This window comes from Sitodiplosis mosellana, unplaced genomic scaffold (genome assembly GCF_009176505.1).
Source record: "Sitodiplosis mosellana isolate CC-2019 unplaced genomic scaffold, AAFC_SMos_1.0 Smas_scaffold_6197, whole genome shotgun sequence".
Lineage (NCBI taxonomy): Eukaryota > Metazoa > Arthropoda > Insecta > Diptera > Cecidomyiidae > Sitodiplosis > Sitodiplosis mosellana.
Genome location: NW_022601438.1, coordinates 8,727,433 through 8,754,366, shown reverse-complemented (window position 1 = coordinate 8,754,366; position 26,934 = coordinate 8,727,433). Strand labels below are relative to the sequence as shown.

The window sequence follows — 26,934 nt, the reverse complement described above, 5'->3', positions numbered from 1 at the left end:
TAGTTCAACACTATCGCATAAGTGACGAAGAAAAAAATGCAACGATTCCATTTAAAATGTGGGTGCCATGAGGATAACATTGCACTATTATGGCAGTGTAGAATAAATGGAAAAGAAGGAGAGCAAAAAACGAAACAAAGAAAAAGATTGAATAGAGAGTGAGAAGAAAGGGTGAGAGGGAGCGAAAGACAAAATGAGGGAACAAACCAGTAAGCCATAAACATACACTCTACTTCACGTCATGACAAAAGAAAGAATTAGCTGTCCATTCTGATTTTGCGCTTTATTTGGCCTTTGGATGGCTTCTTCTTTCTCATGCAGCCACTTCTCGTCTTGCACAAAACCCGCACATACACACACACATAAGGTGTGCAACTGCATATATCTATACCATTTTGTTGTCCGCCGATTTTCAACAAAATAATGAGAGATAGCGAGACAGAGGTAGAGAAAAGCAAACACGAACGAAACGACGAAAGAAAAGCTACGAACTTACAAACACACACACAGCAACGGCTACCATTTGAGCCACACGCTTATATCTAATTTCACGTTGTTGGAAAATGCACCCAAAACGATCGGATACACAGCAGAAGCCAAAATGAAATCGTTGCTGTCAAATGTGAATGGGCTCATTTCGACAAACACATTTGAGGACCGGATTTTATTTTTATTGTTCCATTTAAGCGCGCGACCGTCGGCAAAAACAACATACGAAAAGCGCATCTCGCAACTGTGAAAATGAATGCATAGCGGAAATTCCAATAAAACCTTTCTATACCATATATATGCTTATATTCTCTAAGCGTGACAATGGCACTGGAGTGCATGCCCAAGCCGAAAAACAAAAACCAACATTGCTTTCGCTTCATTTTTACGATTCCATTTTCTGGCCATCACTTGATCCCATCGATCGATGGAAACAACAATAACAAACCAGTAAAATCGGTTTGACATTTTTTCGAAAATTAAAACGGGTTCTCAGTGTATTATTACGATTTGAAAGATGCAAAATCCCTGGGACAAATCATGTGTGTGAACAATATTGATTGATGTCGTATTCATAAAGATTTTTCCATCAGATTTCACTACACAATGTCCCTCCCTTGTGTTGATGATTATGAGATGTACTCGACAGCATCAGTAGCAGCAGCAGTGGAGGAAGAAAACGGGCCAACAGCTCAAAGCTTTCCATCTAACACATTCTCAAAGTGAATGACATACAAGGTATACTTGGGACAATCGTATCACACATATTGTGGACAAGAGGCAAAAAGACATGTATATGGAATTTAATTTTTCGAAGCGGAAACCAATTTCCGCCACACTTCGCATCACTATTCAAAACTTGATTCGATTATCATCTGCAATGGCCATTAATACTTTCGTTGCTTTCATATTACTATCTCGATTGAAGTGAATGAGTGTGTGTGTGTGTGTGTGTGTGTGTTATTTTTCTCATTTTTCTTTCGTGCTCTCTTCTCCTTGACTCTTTCAATCCGTTCCAATGGAAATCGCTTTGTGGCAGTCGGTTTGGTGCTCATTTCAATGCAACAAACCATTTATCTGAGCTGCTGCTCTTGTTGTTGTTATTTCTTTGGTGAAACGTCCAAACCACGGGGATTTTTCTCTCTCGAAAAGCCAGAATCCCTTTTTTGTTTGAATCGAACGATGTGTTGTGACGTGGAAGCCCCAAACGATGCGAACGGGCAGAATGGTAATTGCATTTCATTCGTCAAGAGTCGCCTTTCATTTGCCTATTTTACGATAATTTTCCATTGAAGCAAATGGCTGTAGTCGTCGTTGCCCCGCACACAAGACTTTTTAATGGCAAACACAGGGAAAGCGAACTGACGAAGCAACATAAAATAGCTGAGCCGAGCCAAACGATGAAACGGCAGGGAGAGGGAGAGGGAGAGAAAAAGCGGAAGAAAAAAATTGGGGAGCAAAACTGAATGCATCGCACAGCAAATAATAGATCAAACAAAGATGAAAAGATGAACACCCAGTAATATTCCATCAAAACAAACTGAAGTGAGGCGAATAGCATCGCTTAAAAGTCATTCAAATCCGGTTTTTGTTTCTCGTTGCTCATCTTCATTTTAGTTTCTATCTGCTTCAAAATTTGTATAATCGACAAAAACAGGAAGAAAAAAAAAACGCTACACACATATTACGGAATATGGGTATTTTGCTGGGCTATTGTATCCGTGTCGTTATATTTGTTAGTTTCTACACATTTTTCATCGTACTTTTTTCTGCTGCTGCTACTGCTGCTGTTGTTGTTCGTTGTTCTCAGTTCGTTCCTAATTGCATGACAGAGCAATTTTCTCTCGGTTGGTAGTAGCGAAAGAAGAAGAAGCCGTCCCAGTAACATCGCAATCAACAATAACGAGCCGAAAAATAGTATGAGAACGAAGTGACTTCAAGCGTAGCGTTGGGCAAAAAAAGGGCACGCACTACCACCATTGGATTTCCAACGAAAACGATAGAAATAAATACAGAAGGGAAAAAAGCGAAAACTATAAATTCTAGTTGGTACACATTTTGCAATACGTTAGAGGAGCATGCAAACGGACGCGCGCGAGCTCATTCACTTTCCATTCCACTGCTACTCTACCGCCATCACCACCGACGCTTTGCTATCGCATCGTGAACACTATACACACAAACACACAATTCGCACAAAGAAGAAATAGATTATGTTGGAAATGAAACACTGATCGTAATGCATACGATATAATGTGCAGTGAATCAAAAATGAAAAAGCGAATCTGTCAAGCATACGTTTTGTTCTCTCTTTCCTATGTGTGTGCGCGCGCGCGCGCGGCGTCGTCGTCGTTTTCGTCCTCGCATCAACTATAAACGCAATTTTTGAGCGCCTTGGTTTTGATTGGTAGAAATACTCACACTTTAGCACGACAACAACAACAGCAGCAGCAATAATAACAACAACACCAACGACAAAAAAAAAACAAATACCGAGAGAAGGAGGCAACGGACAAAAGGAACCAACAACAATATCAAGAAAAGAACTACGAGCAAATAACACACGCCATCAGTGGCATTTAGCAAAAACGAAAAGTTTTTAATCAGCCTTTCATGTTTTAGGATTTTTCACAATTCCCCATTCACACGGACGTGTGAGGGTTTTGTTGTGCACAAAGTAAAGTTATGAACGAACGAATGCGAGGAAATGGCAAAAAGCGAAATAGAAAGAGCGAGAAAGAGGATAAGAGAACTCAAACACAGAACACACAAAAAAGTCTATCGTTAACAGAGCAGGAAGCGTAGAACCAGCGAATAACTAGCGAACGATTTATAAATGGATAGAGTCAAACAACAATAGTGCAGAGATAGAGAGAGAGAGAGAAAACCCATTGGTTATGAAATGCAATGTTAAAATGTGGCGGCACCCAGCGTGAGATACACATACTCTTCATCCGCGTCTTTGTGTTCATGATTCTCTATATTTTTTTCCTATCGCTGCTGCTGCTGCTGCTGTTGCTGCAACCGTTGTTGTCCATGTGATTACTCGTGAAAAAAATGGCGCTTTAAATAGGTGGAATCAGTAGTGACTGTACTTTTATTCACCGATTATGTCATGTCATGGATTCGAATGTGTGAGCACATCTTTCAAGCTGGATAACACAATGCGTGTTAGAAAAAAAATTGCATACACATACACTGCACGAGCTAGTCTTGTAGTCCATGTGCGATGTGAATCAGTTGGATAATGGCTTTTCGTTGACTTCAAAGCGCTCACTCGACAATAATTTCAAATTAAAAGCGATCGAATGAAAGCGTCACCATAAAATACACTAGCCCAGCAATTTTCAACCATTTTCGCTTGGTAATATTTACTGCCTGTTTTTACTCAATATTCTGATGGTTTTTTCGTCTGATCTTGCTGTTGTCGTTATGTGTTTTGTTTTTGACGACGTGCAAAGCTTCAATGGAATTTTTTTCACAGAAATTGTCAACAAGGTTTTTATTGTTTGGTTCAAATGCACTATTTGGAATACTGACAAACTTTAACGAATTCGTTCCATTTCGGTATTTTTTGTTCTCTGCTCTTCTTCTTCTTCTTCTTTTTCGCTTTGGCCAAGTTTCCAAAGTTAAGTTTGGCGTACATACTAGTATAATTTGATCGGAGTATAATGGATTAACAGCAGCAGTAGCAGTTTCGATACATTTTATTTGCAGTTTCAATAGACAACCTCCGATGAATGGATACGTCGAAATGAAGAAACATAAAAGCGTATCAATTCAAAGGAATAGCGAAATACATCAATGTGGCTTTATTCGCATCGAGTCACTTGAAACGATTTTCCCCAATGTGTATATGTATATGTACTCGGGATCGTAACTGGAATTATCATTATCGTTATGCAATATCACTTAATTTTCTCAATGATAATGGCCCCTCACGAACCGTACCCGAGATACGTGCCATTTAATTTGACGGTGTTAGAAAATGTTGTATGCATTCACACATCTCTCTCCATCTTTCGGTGTATTATTGTTGCTGATGCTGCTGCTGCTGCTGCTTCTACCAGTGCTGAAGGTGGTGTCATGTTTGTCTATTGCAGACACTTTTCACACACGTTTCCGAAAGAGAGATGTTGGGTTTGGATCTCTTTACCACCCACACCCAACACACCTACATACGCTGTTAAAGATGCATGCATTTAAATTGCGCTGTCAATGATAATTGATGTTTCGCTCATCCGGTTTGTATCTCTCTTTCTCTCTCTCTCTCTCTCTCTGCCTCTGTCTCTGTCTCTGTCTTTATCCCTCGGTCTCACATTTTTACGCAGCCAGTTGTTAAGTTTTAAATGGCTCTTCATTATTGCCGTTGCCATTGTATCCGTTAAACTCTTCGTTATTCATCACAACACTTACCGCTACTCACACTCTTTTTTTCTCTCTCCCACAAAATCGGTGAGTGTTTGCGAGTGTGTGTGTGTGTGTTTTTTTTCCCTTCTCATCTCAATGTATGTGCAGTGTGCACTCTTTCCCTAATTGAATTTGCCTATGGCCCAAACGACACGGCACAGCACATATTGCATTACATTTTGATATTGCATGATAAAATCCCATCACACATAACTATACACAGCTTTTCGTTGGTTCATTCACATTCACTTTCGACTAGGTATACACTTTTTTCTGCTTCTGCACTCTTTCAGCTCATTCTCACCCCTTCCATACCGTGCATATGTGTATGGCAGATTTTTGTTTTTGCGCTCCTGACTTGTGCTTCAGTCATGTTCATTCAGTTACATCTTGATTCGACGTTGAGTGGTTTCATGTATGCTCGGATTGTGTGTCGTTTTTGTGTGCTTGGCACACCTTTGCCGGAATAAACGCACAATTTTCCATTGCATCGTTGTCACATTGTCAACGTATGTATACATATATGTACGTATGTGTGTGTTTGAGTGAGTATGTCTTATTCTGAAATGAAAACCGGATCTTTTTCAAAATTACCAGAACGCGCCGATGCAATCTTCCTTGTGTCTACAACAACGTCTTTTGATAGCCTACATATCCATCTTTAGTGTGCATATTTACTCGACTTTTTTGTTGTCACTGCTGCTGCCTCTTGCCAAACAATTTTCTCTCCGCTACTTCACTCATGGAAAGCTAGTACCAGAGAGTTTTGTCAATGGGATGGATGGCATGTTGGTTTGCTTAGTTGTTACAACTCTTCTTGTCGTTTTGAAAGCCCACCGAAAAAAAAACATATAACAAACACACACACACAACGTGGTAAATTGAAACGGAAGTGAGGGGGTAAAAGCTCTATTTGAGCGGTATCCAAACGAAGAAGTAAGAGATTGAGTTTTTAAGTGGGGACAAAAATGCAGTTTACAGTGCACACTTGCCTTTCAGTCTCATTGAATTCATGTATATACCAACTTCTTATTTCCCCGTGTGTAGTGAGCTTCATCTGAAGCACTCAATTTTTTTTCCGTCTTCGTCGTCATTGTCGAAAGTTTTTTTTTTATTTCATTGCCAATGAGATTTTGTCACGATCACAAAATTCTCAACGAATTGATCTTATACAGATTTCAAAGCACACACATCTTATTTATCCTTGACTCAATATCTCTCGACATGTTAACTTTTTTATGTGTGTGTCTGCGTGTTAAGCTCTCGGTTTTTTCCTTCAACTCTTCCTGCTTTCTCCTTTCGTGAGCACGTTGGAGTTTCTTTTCTTTTCCGGCTGTCTCTTCGCTATTCAATCTTCATTATTCCACCTTTATCAGCGTCTAGAATATCATCACGAAACACCTATTCAAAATGTATCCACTTTTCCAAGCATCCTCTAACTTTCTCTCCATAATAACGGATTTAATCACGTTTACTTTGTAGCCGCATCCACTCTCTCTCTCTCTCTCTATTCCACGTCATTCATAATTGTCATTTTTTTAATGTATGCTCACGTTACGTACGTTGAGCATTCCCACTCTCGAAGCTTTGACTCACGATATTCTTTTTTTCACATCATCCATATTCCGGATGGTTGATTCTAGCTTTTGAGTTTGTGTGGAATGCCTTTGTTAGCACGAGCTCGATCGACAGTAATAGTGCGAATGAAGTCAACTTTGATCTCTATTTCGCTCATTCTTCGTGAATCGTCGCTCGGCCAAATCAAAGATGCGGGATGAATGATGGAAAATAGTGTCGGGATTTAATCCGGATACATTGTTTACAACGGTTCTGCCGATTCTCATTATTGTGCGATGCATTGTTAAGTAGATTTTGAAATGCTGCGCGAGACAGTGTTGGAATTACGTAAACAGCTTTCTTCGCATCCCAAGTATTCGGTTACATTTGTTTTCATGGTTTTCGCCGAGATTTAGAGTATCATTTTTGCGAACAAAATAAAATTATGCGTGCTGAGTGTTGTTGTGCCGAAGAGTTTTTAGTACGGTTTGGCACAACAAAATCTCTGCTCTTTTTTTCTCCCTCCCTCGCCCCGCTTCTTCTTCGGTCATGTATGTATTTTATTTATTATGCTGTATAAGCATTTTTTCAAACACACAAAGTCTCGAAGAGCCGCTATTAAAGTATTTTAATGTAGCAGTGGCACGTTCAAAATGTGCAAAAGGGCAAAGAAAAACCTGGTAAGAGCTTGGATCAGCAAAGTTTCCATTTTGATAGTCGTCGGGCAAATGGGCCGCCGCGTGAAATATTCTACTCATTCTTTTTCTCGCTCTTGCTCTTGCTCTCTCTCTCTCTCTTTCTCTGAACCAAATGGCTGACGAAGTGAAAAGTTGACGCCATAAAAAATTATACATATATAAACGAAATACGATGTAAAACCAATCGACAAATCTTGCAACCATAGACAGTACACGCAAAAGGTGAATGATACAAAATGCCACGCTGCCACGTTACACGATACACACATTTACGTGTTTAAGAGTTAATGAAATCTTTCTCGTTCGCGTACAAGCCAGCAAGCAATCGAAACGAGCGCCCGTCAAATTATGCTAAGGGCACGTTTTAATATCATAAAGAATTTTATGATGTCCTTCGTCGCCGATGTAAAATTTATGAGCTTGCAAGTGTCATGCAATATTTTCCAACGTCCATCGGCATATATCCATGGGAATAACGAGAGAGAAAGAAAAACACAAAAGGAGAAAGAGCGTGCGCGCATTCATCGGATTTTAAATATAGAATAAAAAAAAACACAGCATATCCCTTATCCAAAAATATATAAAGTACGAAAAATTGCTAGATGAAAAATCGTTTGTAACTGTGCTACTGCTTCTGCTGGTATTTCTGTTTCAATGAAAACGTGGCTCGCCGACGAACAAAAAGAAATCCGAAATAACTGAAGCTAAATAAATCTACGATAACGAGATTATGATAGGAAAATCCTTTCACGTTATTGCAGCATTCTTCGCTGTTTTTCAGATATATGTGAAACATATAAAATATGTGAAAATGCAGCACAAAAGAGTGAAAAAAAAATATAATAGAAGAAAACGGAGCAAGAGAAAGAAAACAATCAGCAAAAGAGCAAAAAAAATTGTACCGATGCAAAGCTCCTTTCTCTTTTCTCCCACTCACTCCCTCTCTCTCTATCTTTCTGACAAAAGTTAGTGATTTAATTTTGTTTCTTATTTACGATGTTTGGCTTCTCGATTCCACTGTGCAATGTCATGATACCCATTGGACAGATGGTCACAGCTGTAGGTGCTGTTATCAACAACGATTGTTTTTTTGTATGTGTGCATAAATTGATCAATGTTCGGTTCGATTTCGTTCTGAAGGGTTCTCTCTCTCTCTCTCTCTCTCTCTCTCTCTCTCCCTCTCTCTCTCTTTTTCAAATGTAGAGAAACAGACGTGTCAGTGGCTTAAAGAAGCCACTTGCTATTGTCTGTCGTGTGTCCTTGGTTTGTCGCTGCGTCCAAAACATCAAACACCATTTTCTTATCACTCTGAACGATGTTTTCTTCTGTTTTTTTTTGACAGCAATAAGATAATCTTAATCCATATTTGATTTGTAGCTCTTGGCAAAGTGTGCTAACAACACCTCAAATCATCATTGGATGCTTTATCTGACAACCATTCGCCCGTCGGCTGCTTAGAGAAAAAGACTTTGTGTTCACACGCTAGTTTAGAAGTGTTATTGATTCCATTCGTTGCATGAGGCATCACCTCATAAAAAAGGGTCGAAGAAAAAGCAGCCGGCAAGAAAGTTTCGAACAAGGCAATAAGAAAGAAAGAAAAAAAAACTTAATAAAAGAAGAGATCTTCTTCGACAGGGAACATATTTAATGAAAAATCTGTTTGCAAACTCACAATTGCATGTGGCGGAGAAAAAAATAGAACGAGTTCCCTACAACCCGAAACGGAATGAAGTGAAAGGGTGTGAGAAAATAGCCGACGAAGAAAAGGAAAAGGACAAAAAAACGTATTCACACCAAGTACATCGATACGGTGCACAATCTTGCGAAACATTTTCGCATCAATTTCCCCAATAAATCGCATCAATTTAAAGCGAATAATATGCGATAATAACCGAATTACGAAAAGATATATTTGTATAGAAAAGAAGGAAAAATCTTTATCCCAAAATCCATTATACCTTTGAGTGTGTGTCGGTGTGTGGACATTTTCCGCTTTTTTCCGCAGCAATAGCACAAATTGGTGTGAGTTAGTGAGTTTTCGGGGCAATCGAATTCGTTTCGTCGAAATGCTTTTAAATCGGTATTAATTTATGAGTACATTATATTTATACTTGAACGACAGTTTTTTCGGTTTGTCACGATTTTACTCCATTAATCGGAAATGGAATTTATTGAAAATGTAATAAAACCGCAATTTTGTTTCGCCGAACATTGGCCATAAAAAAAGAATAGGTTGAACGCAGGCAGCCGTCGCATGAAAGTGAAAACGAAAATGGAGCAACAAAAAAAAAGACTCACATTCAAATGTATATAAAATACGAAAAACAAAAGAGAAACGGGGCAAAAAAGAGCCCAGCAAACGGCGGAAAAAAATGCATGAAAATGTGCGAGAGAGTGGCACGCTGGATGGGTCCGATTTGGTTGGGGAAGCAATTCAATTGAAATTAAGGGAATATTTCGAAATCGGCCTAATCTGAAATGTAAAAATCATGTGCTGCAGACGTGCCATGTCTGCACATTTGGTTTCGTGTTTGCTTCTACCCGAAATCGCGCGTTTCAGCATCTTACTACGAAAAAGAGAAAAAGAAAAAAGAGAGAACATGCAACGAAAAAACTCCAACCAAATTTCCACATTTGGTTCGTATTCGGTTGTTGTCGATGTTTTCAGTCGGACTTGCGTCGACATTCACATTTATTTTTCCTCTATTTTTTTCGCCTATCGGTTGAAGAGTACGAAACGAAGGAAAACGAAATGTCGACACTTAAAACGACATCTGCTAAATGTGTGTTCACTTCTTCCATTCAACCGAACAAAGATTTCTTTGGCCAACAATGACTGTTAAAGAAATCGGTTACCGTTTGTTTTTTGCCTAGGTTCTGTTCCGTTCAACTGTCATTTGGTATTGTCTTTGCTTAGTTTTCACATATCTACAACCTTGTGCAGCAACGGTAACCATATCTTACGTATTTTTCGATGGACCTGAAACTTTGTGCAAAATTGTATACTTCGAATTTGGTATTTGTATGGTTGGAAGCATGGAAAAAGTAACTCGAAAACTTTGTGCAATAATAATGCGTGTCGTGATAAAATTGATAAACAAATACAACATCGAACACTGCAGAAATCCAACCGATACATACAATGTGCCGAAATATGGCGTGTAACCCAGTACCAAAATATCGAACCGATATACTATAAAAATATGTGAGAGAAACGACCGAAGCCAGCAGAACAAAAAATCGCCCAACAAAGCACGAACGAGAGAAAAAAAGTCGAATTGTGAAATAGTCACGTAGTAAATTTTTGTAATATGACAGGAAAATGTTCGGTTTCAACTGGCTCCTGGTGCTATATACTTTTAGCATGGTAATAAATGGTGTCGGGAGTCGGAGGGAGGGGGTTTATGTTTGGAAAATGGCTGGACCGAAATATAGGAAAAAGCAGCGCGTATAATATGAACAGAGAGGGAATGGGACAGCGGGAATGAGCGACAGTTGTGCTGTCATTTTTCTATGTTTGATGGCTTTCTACATGTCCATTTTCCAACGACAACGGCGATGAACAACAACAACAGTGATGATGACGAAGCATCGATGATTATGGCAACGACGGGTGATTGTATTGCCGGTGGCGATGCGTTCATATTAGTGTCATTTGGCGTGTACGCCTCGAATATGCCAATGCAAACCGCCCAACAACATTCAATCTATTTATACATAACAACGGCACGGTCACAGCACACAAACACACGTCTTCAAGACGAGAGTTTTCCGAAATGTCTGGGTAATTTTTTTTTGTTTTCGTCTTTTTTGGTTTTGCTCTTCGTTTTCGGATGGAAATGTGCGAGAGAATGAGAAATACTTGGCCTTTACAACTTTACCGTTCAGCTAAACTCTGCCATTGATCTGCATGTGGTGGGCAATTGGTGCACAAGATACTTATTCGGTATTCCGGTTTCATTTGTCGATAAAATCGAAATGTGGCTGTGTCTATCGTGTAAGTACAGATGGTCGTTCATTTGACTCACCATTAAGGGTGTTCAGGCACTTCGTTTTTGTTTTTTGCTTATTGTTGCTGTCTTCTTTCGGCTTCGTCCGTTTTGTCATCGTTGTTGTTGTTGTCGTCGCGTCGTCGACGCGGTCGAGTGTTTGTTGTTTACTTAAGCAATATATAATTCGCCATCGTAGTCGGATATAAAATACGATTTTAATGAGCTTTTGTGTTATCGAACGGCTTTTTTTTCGCTTGCCGAAGACAGTGGATCCCACGTAAATATTGTCTCAAATTTACTGCTAGCAATAAACGTGCGTCACTTTCGTGAGCTTTGTCGTATTTGGGGTTGCACTTTTTTTTTGCTCTCGGTTGGTTCGTTGCTCCACACTCTCTTTCTCTGTTCGCGCTCGAATTCCCATTGCCACCTTCGCCATCATCGTCGTCGTCGTCGCCCTCGTCAACGTCGTTGCTCCATAGCACCATTCATTGTCATTCCATTCGGGAGACAATCAAGAGAGCTTCAAGATAAAGAGATAGAATACGAGCTACTTTACGAGACAAATTTATCACGCGAAGATCAAAATAGAAAAGCTGTTCGTGATTATTTATTGGAATGCGCGTCCTCTCCCTCGTTCGCTCGTTCTTTCGCACTCTCTTCTTCTGTGTTTCGCTACTGTGTTTACGTTTATTTATCTTGCGTGCTTACACTTGTATATCTGTACAAATATATTTGCGGGATACTCACAACAATTTCTATCGCGTTTTGATGGCTGTTTCAGCTTACACATACACACACGCGCACTCATAGCATCTGAAAATCCATAGCACAATTGGTTTTACGTTTTGTGCGCGCGTCCATGCATTGATTGAGAGACTTGGATATGCTGGTATGTTGTATGTTCGAATGAACAAATCGCCTGAAACAATCGACGCGGTTGGTTTTGGAGACGGGGATGTTCCAGAGGATGAGAAAAAGACCGTCGAATTTGTTTATTAGTTTGCACATGATTCTTTCAGTTCTCGTACCATTTCCGATCACTTCGTTAGGCGGCAGGGGTTGATTTAATTGCGATACGTTCGAAAGATTGAACCATCTTAGATGGATGATTAGAAAAACCGGGGCGGTTGTATGTATGAGAGCGTGTATTTTGTGTACGTTTTCACATCTTCGTCGCTTCCACTTTGATTTTCGCTTCATTGAAATTGTAAATATTGGCAATCCGATTATTCGTAACACTTTGAATTATTGCAAGCAGGCGAATGAACGAACGAACCAACGAGAATAAATGCTTTGCTTCGATTCTTCATTGTGTGCATCATGTAGAAACGATATTGAAGGCATTCATCCTTCAGGCGGGTCAAAATGTCTTGAAATAAATCCGGAACTTTTCTTCAAAGCTCTACTCTCTCTCTCTACCTCTCTTACTTTAACCGCCTTAACAACGGAAAATATTGAACAACATTCACCAGCACTAGCGCATATAGCATTTGGTAAAAAAGTTTGTAGCATAACTCCTTTTTATCCCACCAACAAAATATACGAACGAAACGTTATTCGAAAACTTTTCGTCCATTTTGTAAAATGACAATACGGACCAATCTACTTATTAGTGCCAAAACTAATATATCGACTTTCTGTTTATCATACCATTATTCTTTTCCGATGCTGTTTTCTATTCCAATTCACTCAGCATACTCACATTTTATTATATGGGTTTCACTGCAACATTTCACTGCTGCCTATTAATGAAAATGCCTCTAAATTGATATATCGTCCGTGCTGCATTTAAATTATGCAGTGTGCTGCATTTTAAGTGGAATAAATAATTGGATTCGACATTTTGACCTTGTTATTAATCACATTTAATGAGCTCAAAAATAATAATAATTTACCAATAAGAAAAAGAAAAAATCAATCGAGGTCACTTTGCAAATACACACTGAATTCGGTTGAAATTTCCATTTCCCCATTGAAAATTCCCTCGCATCGGATTGAACGTTAGTTTATTTATACGTAATAGTATCGTAAATATCGAATATCGTTCATCAATAATTCAGATGAAACAAAACTTCCATCTGTGACAATTGAAAGATGAACAAGAACAAAAACGTAAAACGAGGTCATACTTATCAATTTGCTATAGTAGTAAATCTCATCACAATTAATATCAATACACAGAGAGTGTACGAATTTCTTTGGAATAAATCCATTATTTATTGCAACATTATACAATAGAATTAATTAATGTCAGCGAAGATTATGCATATTTTCATCGAGAGCTGTTAAAAGCTCGGGAATTTTGTTGAGACAACAAATTTTCGCTCCGGTGAGTGCTCTCTCTATCGGTTCGAGAGAGAGAGAGAGAGAGAGAGAGAGAGAGAGAGAAAGAGAGAGAGAGAGAGAGAGAATGAAAGAGAACGAGAAAAGAGTCACAAAATGTGTACTAATGTAATGGAATGAAACTAAATTACACGAAAAGATTGGTGATGCCCCGGTGAGCAAAATTGCAAAGGTATGCGGAAAGAGGTGGGTATACCACGCTAAAATAAGTAAAATCCTATGCAAAAGTAATTATCAAGCTAAGAACGATAGTAAATTTTCCAGCGTCAAAAAGAAGGGAAGATTTAGTGTAAATGAGTGTGAGACATACACACACACACACACACAGACAATACAATAAATGAGCGCGTGTAAAAGCGTAAAGATAAATAGATTTGAATTGGTATGAGTGTGTATTACATTTTCACAATGTTTGTACTCGATGTTTTCCACTGGAAAAAAAAGACGAAGCAAGAAGCAAGAGAAATTTAGTTCGCATTGAATTTTCAGAATTTGGAGTGCTGTGGAGTGTGGAGAGTGAAAGAGTGTGAGTGTGTGTGCGTGTGTGTGCTCGCGCGAGAAATGGTAGCGTACCGGTTGAGGAAGGGGAATGGAGAGAACCCGATGGCATATTAAATAAATTCACTTAAACCGGAAAGCACACAAACACACATGAAGCGCACACACTCGATGGATTTTTCATTTTCATTTCCATGATTGTTAGTGTCGCCGTCAATTTCAAACCCAACAAATGGCCTCTTATGTGCTATTTGTGGGTGTGCATGGGATAACAATTTAGTGACAGGAGAAAATCGGTTCGTAAGCAATGAGCCATCGAGCTATGTTTCCATCCACTCACTCACTCACTCTATCTTTCCCGTTCGCCTGTTCGCTCACCCGCTCTCTATCTCTACACAACACGAATTGTGTGTGTACATTTTGGGAAATGCAAGTTTTCCATTCGATTCGATGCGGTGCGGTGCGTATTTACGGAGTATTTACTGAAAAACAAACATTCAAAACTACTTGAAGAGTGAGAGAGGCATTGAATTGCGTGCCTTTATGTGCTGGTATGTACTTCGTATTATTTGTTAAACGTGCTGTGTATATTTAATGTGCAAAGTTGTTATTTTATTTCATATGAAACATATCGATGAGTAGTGAGGCAACACAAAGATAGAACGACTATGGATATATGTGTATGTGCGCGCGTGCGGGCGGGTGGGTGTTTGAGTGAAAATTTGCGTATATTTTCCGCTTTCTGCATACTTTGTGCGCCCTACGAACTTGTACGGTTTCAAAAAAGGAAAATGGTGTAGACAATCTGCATCCGAAAAGAAAATCTGCTGTCAACGTTGAATATTACTGAGTGCGTGTATATTTATTGGTTCGTTAATGCCCAATATTACAAAATACTCTTCTCTTCAGCAGCAATAAGATGCGTCAACATCATTTGTGATGAGAGATACTTTTTGAGCAGGAGAAATTTTCTATTTACCACTACCGCCGCCACCACCACCATCATCTCATTGCCATTCATCATTTTGCCGTTTTTTGGGTTCACGTTTATTTCGCGCGCGCGATACATAATCGACCATTTGCGAGAACTCGCGTATAGGAAACAATGTCGGAAACGCACGTACACACAAAAATTATAGAAAATCCCTGAAACACAGCATCATTTTATCTTTTAAATTGAAACTTCCATTCATATATCGCCTCTGGCCAATCAAGCGATCAGTGCGATTTGTGTGTGTGTTTTATTATGAAGGCTTTTGCATTTCACTTCATAATATTTCAGGACGCGTATCGCTTTCGGCAGATCGGCTCTCTGTGTGTTTGTATAAATGCGTGACGCAGATTTTACGTGCTCCTCATCCCACTCTCCGTGCACGCATACACGATAGAAATCAAGCCCCGCAACAAAAAAAAACGCACACAATCATTTACTCACTTCTACCCGTTGTACACACGACGACGACGATGAGCGAGCAAAGAAAACGTAATTCTCATTATTAATATCATTATCGTCATCAACATCGCCATCATCACATTTATCAGCGTCAGTGTTTTCATTTCATTCCACTCCAATCGAGAGAACCTCCACTCACTACATCGCTTTATCAGCGTGCCAATTCGTAGACTAAAAGCTGCTTCAGTCTATTAGTTTGAATCCTCTATGTTTCTTGGCATTATGTATATATATATTGTTTTTCTCTCTCGGTTGTTTTTGCTTCTGCTCTCTCCGCCTGCTGCAGATAACCCTTTTTATGAAGCCGCCTTAATGAAACGAAAGTAAAAAGGATTAAAGGAATAAAAATTAAGATATTATCCCTAACTTGAAATCACATTTTTATGCATCTATTTATAAACATATTCACATTGTGTGCGCCAATCGTTCCAACCCATTTGAATACTGCGTCGTGTCGTATTTGCGAACAAAGAAGTAGAAAAAGAAAACAAACTGCTCGCAATTGAATTAATCAAATCGTATAAATGCTGCGAATATAGTTTTGAAAAAGGAAATGACAAAAACACCCTCAAGCCATATGTATTACGATGAAGTAGAACTATTTTATTTTGCTGGAATGTCAAATTAAAGTTTTTTTTCTCTACATGTGCCACAAGATATTCGGATAACATATGAGGCGATGAAATAGAGAGAAAGGGAAAATTTCGAGAATCATTCTGAAATCCAAACGACGAACGAGAGGAGAGAAGAAAAAAAAACGTGCACCCATTAATGAATGAATCTCCGTTGTAAAATTCTTTTGTAACAAAAGGTATGCATGAGTTGGCTGTTCTTCTTGCTTAAACACCGCCCTGTAAACTCATATTACATCCGAAAGCAATCTGATGTTCATATTTTATGGCTGATGAACGAAACGACGACAAACCGTCAAAAGAAGAAGTTTCATCACTCAATCACGGTGCTCTTGGTGCTCGCTCCGTTTCTATTTTTCTCTTCATCGGTATCCAAGTGTGTGTTTGCGTTTGCGTGTGCGTGTGCGTGTGACACACACCGCATTACATTTTGAGGTCTATGTATGAAACCAAGCAAAAGAAATGCACTCACGCATACGAGTACAAAGGAGCAGAGAGAATCAGGTTTCAGGTTTCAGAGGCTAAAACCATATTATACGTGGGATATTTTCATGATTGCGTTTGGTTTTTTGTATGATTTGAAATGATCCGGAGTGGAATTCAGCAAAATGATGGTATCTATCTAGTCTCATTTCGTTTGATTCGTCACACACATACACATACACACACAAGCAAATCGATGAACAGTGGTTATCATCTTATGTTTGACAATTTGGACCTTTTATGGAGTTTTCGATGTGTGTGGTTTATATGTTAAATGACGACGCCGAAAAAATGTCAATTGCGTCTGTCATCATCTCTTGAAAGAATTTTTTTGTGCATCAACTGAACTAAATGTCATTGAAACAAAGCACAATTGGCACATATACCCACCCATGGCCAAAGTTGCAAAAAGAAAAGTAGAGAGAAAAAAAATGACACAAATCGATTGGCAAGGCCAACATCAAGAGCGATTTTCATGCTTATATTAGTCAATAAAAGAAATTCAGATGTCGTTTCATTTGCATGAATCCAAAATTGAGACCATTTATATCCATTGTTAGCTCATCAAACAAATTTTTTGCTCCCAACAACATTCCAAGATTGAGTTAAGAAAAAGATCCGAATCGAACGGATTCTTTCTCCCTCTCTATCTCGCTTTTTTTCTATAACACTAGAGAGTTGAAAATGAACGCCCGAATAATGTGAAAGAAAAGAAGCTTTCGCTGAAGATAAAAATGAAAAAAAGTAGAAGAGATATAAGATGAGAGAGAGAGAGAGAGAGAGAGAGAGAAAAGTGCGAAATGACGATGAAACTTCGAGACTGATGTGAATCAATTCAACTACTGAAGAATTCATACAATTCACAGACAATAGTTTTTGTCGTTGACTTTAATTTCAACGTGATTTATTCAGAGAAATGTGCATATGTTTGGATATGCTTTTTTCTGCCGGTATCACCATTGTAATAGTCGTCGTCGTCATCGTAGTCATCGTCGTGGTTCCACATTCTGCGATTTTGTTTCTTTTTTCATGTCGTCAATTTATAAAAGATTTCGAGGCAAAATCATCTGGGTACAGAGCAATTCCATCGATATTTGTGCATGCACATCAAACTTCCTTTCTTTTCACACAAACACATTCACTGTCAACATACTTTCAATCGGAATCGTGGCTCAACCAGCCACATACAGAGCCTAAGAATTTTTGCTAAGAGTATATTTGATTCCCCCGCACATTGAATGCAAAATACTGCAAGCAGATGGAACGACTCTCTTTCTCTTTCTGTAAGTAACTCGTTAGTTCCACGTCGGATAAATTAAGTCTAGTACACACAGTGTTCATGGTGTATTTGTGTGTGTGTATGTGCAGATGTGTGCCAATGCACGCCAAGATGTGAAAAGAATGCATAAGTGTTTTTTTCTCGTTTCCTCATGTACTTTGTTCCACGTTTCTTATACGAATCGATCCACTTTTCTCGGGGTGTGGAAAAGGAGCGAAAGTAAAAACCTGCACACGCTTCAACAACAAGAAATGCAAAATAGTTTCAACGACAAAATGAGAAAAATGATTATAAATAAAATGGTATGAGCAATGAATGCAAACCGAATTTGTATGCGAATAATGGAACGATCGAAATGTATGTATATACATAGTATGGATGGAACGGAGTGTGATAGAGAGAGAGAGAGAGATAGAGAGAGAGAGAGAGAGAGCGAACTCCGCTCGCACGCGCACTCTCAACATTTAAACTATTTTAATAATATTTTCTGCTTATTTGAAATAAGAATGAAGACGATGATGTCGAACGAACGACGAATGGTGAACGTGAATAAAAAGTGAGCGAATGAGCATGAGTGAAAGCGGGTGAAGAGAGCAAGAGAGCAAGAGGGAAAAAGAATGAGAGAAAATCCCCGGATTCATGTTCAATTTTTCATAGAAACTTTTCCGGTTCGGTATAAAGTTTTCATTTTCATACACCTCCCCACCACCGTCATTTCGCATCACTTCGACCGAACAAAGCTCGTGCCACTACACTTTTCTGACAATTTATTTGATTTCGTCCGCTAGATAATATTCTATCAGGGTTTTGTGTGTGGGAGCGTGAACGCGCGCGTGCGAAATCACATGCCAATTTTACATTCATTGGCCACCATCGCAAAATGCATAGCAAAAATGTTCTTCGATTTCAAATCCCATGCATCGATACGGTTGGCTGAAATCAATATTATAACGAGAGCTTTCAGTTTCAAGCAAAAATTCGCATAAAAATGCCAACAACAACACGACTTGACAGACAACACATTCAAATTTATACGCACACAAGAAATGTATGCAAAATTAACTGATTAAAATATTGTATTATTATTGAAGCGAGTGCAGAAGCGAAGTAAAGAGAAAACTTTTTCCATTGAAATTGCATTAACAAGAATTCGCATTTTGTAACTCCGAAAATCGAATAAAAATACGGTTTCGTTCATTTGTCCGCATATTTTTCAAGCTGTGACAAAGAATTGTGCATCTTTTTTGTTTTGTGTTCTTATTCTTTCGGTTTCATTCGAGTGGATGCTCTCTCCCTCTGTGTGTGTGTTGTCTATCTCTCTCTGTCTGTCTCTTTCTCTCTCTCTGCCTAACCAGTTTGATCGTTTTCGCTGTGAAAATGCAGCCAAAAAGAAGAATTCCACTGGCTCTGCTCTATGTGCAATTGCGTGGTGGTGTCATGCTGCATGAAATGTGCATGCAGTATATAGAATGCAATACAATATTGCGTAGCACAAGTGACAAAAACTTCCAATAATAAGCAATAAAATGTGACAGGATGACTTTTTCGATAAGGAAGATGCAAACGAAACTATCCTCATTTCAATGGAAATGAGTGCCGCAAGCCAGAGAGAGAGAGAGAAAGAGAGAAAAAAATGACAACAATCGCTCGCTCGCGTACTCACACACACACACACAAACACCCGAAAATGTATTCCAGTTCCGAAAATTTATTGTGTTTTTATTCAAATCTATTTTGGTCATTATATAAAATCGGGTATTTTGAGGCGTGTTTTGCTTACTGAATGTGTTGAACCAAATGCTCTGAACCCGTTTGCAGAGCGAGGAATTATGTGCAAATATTCAAAGAGGATTTTGGGGTGGCAGACACACACACACACACACACAAACAACCAAAAACAAGACCGCAGAGCTTCGCTTCGCTCCGCTCTGCGTTCTTGAGTTTATAGTTACTTAATCTATTTTGTTGTTTCACAACAAACTATTTTTTGGCGCACTACATGAAATGTATTTCATCAAAGTAACTTTGAAGTAATATATTTATTTGCAAAATGAATTACAAGATCTTGATTTTATTTCTTTTTTGAAATACACTGCCTTTGGTTTAAATTAAATAAATAATATGAGCGAGCATAGAATCTAATATCACTTTAATTCTGTTCAAGACACAGAAAATATTACACGAAAAATTAATGTAATTTTTAAACAACATTTGAAAATAAAAATTTGATTGGCGTTTTGTGATATTATGCACTTATTTGTCGTTAGTGCACCTGTTTTAAATTAAATAAAAAATATGAGCATAAAATTCAAATTCGCCATAATTCGTTTCATCACTCAAAAAGTATTAAGAAAAAAAAAAGCAGATTAGTAGCTCTACATTTCATGTAGTGCTAAAAAAACGAACGAGAACTATGTGAAATATGTGTAGCGAATAAGTGTCACATGTCACATGAAGTTTTTGAAGTGTATTCAGGCCATAGCAGCCTGACTCTGACGAATAAATGAGAAAATAGATTTCCTCGAAGCGATTTTAACCCTCCCGAAAAAAACGCCCAAAGATTAAAGAGCAAATATCACATATTGTGAAAGAAGAGAACGACGAATGTTTGACGTCGAGAATAAAGGGATACGGTGAGAGGGAGAAGAAGAATTGACAAAAAAGTACGCATTTTGAATTGCGAGAATCAAATGGTCTAGGACATTATAAAATTTCATCGTCGTGCATCCATCCAACATCAAAGAGAGAGAGATAGAGAGAGAGAGAGAGAGAGAGAGCAAGCGAGAAAGATCTTAACACTTCTTTCCGAATGACTGTATAAATGTTGCTCTGCAATCGTCTGAAAGTAAAACACGGCTGTTAATTGGGAAATTAGAGAAAACGAGTGCCTTGATCAAAGCATAAGCTCTCTACTTGGCTCGTCTCATTCCATCGACAAGAGCAACAAAACAACATGCCCTGAAAGAAAACTGAAACCAGACCAAAATTTTTGGCATTCAGCTCGAAATTCAAAAGCGGAAAAAAGGTTGAGAATCGAAAATTATCGCATAATCTTTCCGAATTTGAGCCAGCCTGCAAGTTGTACATGAGCATTCCTAGTTGGCGCCGAAAAGCTTTCATTTACAATTTAAAATATGCTTTTGCACCTTCCGTACACACTCACATACACATTTAAACGAGTAACCATTTCCTGATTTTTGGTGTTTGAGTAATTAATATTACGACGTGCAATTTCCGTTCGGGAGGTTATACGTTGAAGAGCGGAGGAGACCGCATACATAGTGAGATATGCATGAAAGCGTCGATTTCACATCAAATGTGTAGGAACGGAATATGCAATTTTGCGAGACTCACCACATTTTGGCACACAGTCAAACGGTGGCGCGGTAACGGCAACAGTAACAACATCAGCAGCAGCGGCAACAGCAGCCGATTTGAAAAATCAAGACCCAATTTTCATCTCATGTAAAATTGTTTACTGCTCTGCCATAGACACAGAATGTGTTATGTGTGTGTGTGTACCATATTCTGGTATATGGAATGTATATGGGGTGACTAGCTGGCAACCGTCCAGCCTCCTTCGAGAAATTTAAACAAACTGCAATGTAAAAATGCTCATTATATTGACGCAACCTGAAATTTGAGTCTTTTTCGCCATATCTACATACCGAAAATTGAAGTATCAGTTTGAATTGCGTAGCAATTGCAAAAACGTTTTTTTTTTCTTTTTCAAACCGTATTCGCAACACAAACATACATTGCGATACTTACGGATCACCTCACTCAAACGAAATCGAAATAAAACGCCCCGCAAAGTGGGCTGCAACACACCAACAATAAGAGCAAGAATAACGGAACAAGTAGCGGCGGTAGCAGCAACAGCAAAAAGTTTTTTTTTTTTGGCTTGAAACACAAGACTGCAGTCACCAGTATTCGAGCGCCAAGTGTTAAACCAAAGTGGCCGAACCGTAAATATTCATCTCGAATGGCTTGTACATTTATGCAAAATGCTAAATGTTTCGTTAAATGCACATTCATTTCGACATTTTTAACTTCAATTGAGTTTGAAGCATCGCATTTTCGTTCAAATGAACGAAAGAAGAAGAAAAAAACACAACATTTGTTTGCTCATTTCTCTGTATGTGGATGTCACACAAGCGGAGCAAACAAGAGAGAGAGAGAGAGTAATAGAGAAATTGAAAGTGAGCGAGAACTTTATATATGTGTGTGGATGTGAGTCATCTCTTATCATAATGACTTCATAAAAGATTTTATGGCCAAACAAACGGAAAACTTCCGATGCAATTTTTCTTCTCCACTTATCTGTTTGTTTTTGTCTTTGACATTGGGAAATGATTCACGGAGCACAAGCTTGTACAAATTTCACATTTTATTCATTCCATTTCTATCGCTTTTCAGTTTTGCTCGTATAGCTCTCATTAAAAATGATTTGACAGTTTCAATTTAATTATTTAATTTGGTATTCATTCATTTTTCAGGTATTCCAAACAAATTAGTGCATGGATTTTCGCCGGCGGAAAGCGATCGACTGGGTGTCGACCACTTGATGAACTTAAAGCCACACCAGCACCAGCATCAGCATCAGCATCAGACGTTGAGTCGTGGCGGCGGCGGTGGCAGCAGCAGCAGCAGCATTGCCACTGGACACGATTTCATCAAAAATATCCAGCATGTGAAAGCCATGCCACCGCCGCCACCGTTGTCATTCGGTGAAAATCGTCACGGCAATACCAAAGGATTAGCAACAGCCGACAATATTGCCATTTCGGATGTATCGTCCAATGAACAAATGCTTTATTTTAGCAATGACAATGTCAAAGGTAATTATGCACGTCTCTTTCTCTCTCTCTCTCTCTCTCTCTCTCTATCTGTCGTATGTACGTACACGGGTACGTTTACAGATGGTAAATGGGTATTTCATCATTTTTCCACCGTTTTGCACACACGACCAACCCCAATCTCACTCAACCAGAGAAAGAGATTCAGCCAGCCTCACCGGCAATTTATTATCAAATAAATTTTTCAAGCGTATTTATTTTAATTTGCGTTAATTATTGTTATTAGCAACAAGCAATTTTCTTATATTCAATTTTATGCTATACGCATCTCGCTCGCTCTCCCTCTCTTTCTCTCTCTTTCTGTCTCATTGATCCCGAAAAGCTGTCGTGTATTGCGTTTTGAGTACGGTGAGTCGTTTGGGGCGATTGATGGAAATTGGCGCTTGCGAATGAACAAACGAGCATGTCTATCGTGCGAATATAGCACACACACACAAATTGCCAAAGTTTTCCCTTGCAAATGGTTAATTGTTTCAACTCAGTTCGCTCTCTCTCTCTCTCTCTCTCTCTCTCTCTGTGTGTGCGAATGTATGCGCGCTCGTCTCGCACAACATGTTTCGTTTTGTGTCACTCAATATTTCATCATTTGGTCGTTGTGCTATGTATGTCGTTATTATGGTGCAGTTCAAACTGTTTTATGCTTGTTGAACATGAAAGGCTAAATGCCATCGTGAGGGCTCTTTTCATTATGCCCTTTTAATTGATACAACACTCTAAAGAAAAAAAAATACGACAACAAAACAACATTTACAGGCAACGATGACTTTGACATCAGCGAAGATGATGAATTCGATAGCAGTAGCAGCAGCCGAATTAGTGGCAACAGTGCCAGCAGCAGCATAATCAACCGCGACGATAACCAAAATGATGATGACAACAACAATAATCTTAAAGATGAAACCAATATACTTAGGAATAGCAATAATAGGTATGAATCTATTTTTGGCTTAGATTGCAGAAATTATTATCAAAACACCCACTCACCGTCATTTCAATTTCGGGTTGAACATCGAACGACGCTTTCAACCATTCCATTTAATTCAACAGTTTAACGAAAAGCGATGATTTGTATGTAAACGATGAACCACCGAAAATGTTGCCATTACGACCAATCATACGCGGACCGTACGGCGAAAATGCTGACGACGTTGAACATGCGACCGAAACAACGATTGTTTACACAGAACAACACACCGAGGTGAAATTAAACTGCGAAGTTGATTTAGATATAGCGGCTGTCGTATGGATGCACAATGGTCAAGTAAGTTTTATGTTATACATTTTTACCGTGTTCATCTATGAACGAACCAGAAAAAGAAGAAAATCAATTTAAGAGAAATAGAAAACCCGAAACGAAAGAAGTTTGTTACATGTATACACATTGTTTCATTTTGGCCGAGTGGCCAGTTTTCCAATATATGTAACAACATTTTGTTTGTTTACATAGGAAATTCAATTTACTTGACACGTTTCATAAAACAATTACTTTTCACTCTAATATCAAACAGTATAATGGGCGAAACGAAAAGAGTCGGGAACCTTGTTTCCAACATTATTATTACTTTTTTTTTCTTCATTCTTTCCTTTCGATTTTAAGAATGTTTTGTCGACGTTTGTTATAAGGGCGCTTCGGTTTTGTTTTTTTTTCTCTGTTGTCGACGTCTGTCGCGTTGATGGTTTCGACAAGTCGCGTTCCATTGCGATTATACAAGTCAATAAAGGAAATTTCATTTGAAAATTCCTCGATGAAGTAACCGATGAGTAGAAGGGCGTTTATTTTCCAGGCAATTATGAGTTTTTTGTTCGCTTTACTTTCTCGTACGCACACACACACACAAACACACACACACACACACACACACACACACACACACACACACACTCACACCAATACACATACATTGGGGGAAAATTTTCAAAACAAAAATTGATGAGAAAACTGATAAGCTGAGCAACAATTTATTTTGGTTTAGCGCAAAATTCAATAGCCATATTGAATGTTTGTTCATTTAATCCGAAACGGATACACTGAAAGAAAATCCTCTTTCATTCTCTCATTATCGACCTTATTTATTAGAATTTTGTGTTTTTCTACGGCTGCTGTTGAGAGTGTGTGTGAGCGAGCAAGTGGATTGTGGCGTTCATGCCAAAACAACTGATTAGCTGGATAGGTAATAATGAAAGTTTTTGGAAAAGTAATAACAACATAAAATACTGTCTAATGGTGTTTTTGGCTGGCACACACACACACACAGAAGCTGTCAGAAGAAAAGAGAAAAACCAACGGCAACCAATGTGAAAAGAGTGCTCTGACCGATTTACAACTCATTAGGAGCCCACACAAAGCGTCGGCATTCTTTTTCTTACCTCCTCCTCTTCTTCTTCTAAACAGAAAATTGCGTTTACGCTCCACCTAAAACAGCAGCTTATTCGCTCAAAAGGCGCGCTCGCGCTCATTTGATTTTCTTTTAAGCCCATTTTTCACAACATTCTATAAAGTCTCTGATTGAATGAACAACTTTTTCGGTTTCAAACGTTCATTTTCTCTTTATGTATTTTTATCACATTACAACTGTAATTTTTTTTTTTTTCGTTTTGTTTCCCCATTTTTTCTTCTTCTTTTTCTCTCTTGCCTTTCTTTCTACAACCTTTCGTAACATCGTCATCCGGCGTACTCCTTGGCATCGTCATCGTTATTCATTGGGATTGGGTGGCTGCATTCGGCGTGTGGCAATCTACTGGAATTCAATAAACAACAACCACCACCTACAACAACAACAACAACCACCACCATAATAATACGGGGGAAAAATGGTTTGACGACCACACAAAATTTGGTATAGCTGGTTCACACCACTGAACGGACTTCTCGGCCGACGGATAATCGATTTTTGAAAGAAGCACGTGGTAGTTTAACGATAACAAATGCGATGCTCGAAGATGACGGCAAATGGCAATGCGAAGCTGAAAATGCAAAAGGTTACATTGAAAATGGTCGACTAATTCAATTAGTGGTATTAGGTATGTATCCAACAATAAATATTACACACATCTAATCCGCTCAGTACTATTGAAGATACTAAACAACACAAATCATACAAAAAATATCAGACAACATACATGCACATACACATTCCTGTGAAAATTCCTTTGGATTGTTCAGTATCGGCTACTGTCTTATTGTGTATGTTTGGATATTGTTGTGCGCGTGGTAGTTTTGACATTCCTTTCCAAGTTGCAGAACATCTAAATAGAAAAAAAGGTCAAATGATATGTGGCATCGAATAGAATGGAAACAAACTAAACGAATTTATGCTCTCCTCTCGGCTATATCGAAATAAATCCATGAAGTCAATGAGACACCATTGACCCATTGAAACATCCGGTACTGTGGCTATGCACACTTTACGCGATACTCACTCTTCTCAGCTCTCACTTTTTCAACAGATCGGAAGAGTGTCCATTGCTAGGTCCATTGTTTATATAAATTGCTGAAGATTTTTTGTCCAAACATTTATTCTCATTACATGAATGCGCCTCTCTTTATTGGACCAGGCGCCTACGACGGGGATGGTGTTTAGAGAATTTTGCAATATTTTATGCACATTATTAATGTTGACGTTGCACATTTGCCAATTGCTTGGTATGCAACAATCCAATGTAGCCACACACACGCAATTCGCAGAGACAACAACATACCGACTCAGCGATCGAAAGAGACAGACAAACAGTGTGATACACATATACTCACATATACTCGAACAAAATTCGTTGGTGAAATAGGACGAACAGTGATAATAAAACAAGAAAGAAAAAAATGTAGCGACGACAAAATAAATATCACCAAACGGGTACTATGTTCGATGCATTTTTGCATGGTTGGCTAGCTATTGCAAATCTTTCGTTTATCAACTGTTGTTTCGTTGTGTTCGGTTGCGTTCTCGGTTTGTACACACAAACACCGAAACACATCGAAATATACCGATTCCAACTCGAATTTCCGAGGATATAATCAACTTCGATGCAGCACATTTCGAATAAATAGCCAAATTTATTCAGTTTACAGCGTTTTTTTTCTTTTGTCATAATACCGACGTTCGTACTCTTTTAGCAGGGATATTAAGAGAACATTCCCGGTTCGGTATGGAAGAATAAAAAGGGATTGAGGCACAAAATGCATCATTCATTTTGCAGATTTAGAAATAATTTTCCTTTTTCCATCTCATCTATTTATTTAGTGT

General features: G+C 38.6%; 1 protein-coding gene across 2 annotated transcripts in view; it reads left to right on the top strand.

Annotated features, from left to right (window-relative positions):
• Positions 1-26,934, top strand: part of LOC129577326 (uncharacterized) — a 113,983-nt gene that overhangs the window by 77,005 nt on the left and 10,044 nt on the right. For both annotated transcript variants that reach the window (XM_055464128.1, XM_055464129.1), the window contains exons 3-6: positions 22,334-22,675; positions 23,447-23,621; positions 23,741-23,954; positions 25,537-25,714. In XM_055464128.1, the coding sequence (XP_055320103.1) occupies positions 22,334-22,675; positions 23,447-23,621; positions 23,741-23,954; positions 25,537-25,714 (909 nt within the window). The remainder of the gene's footprint in view (positions 1-22,333; positions 22,676-23,446; positions 23,622-23,740; positions 23,955-25,536; positions 25,715-26,934) is intronic.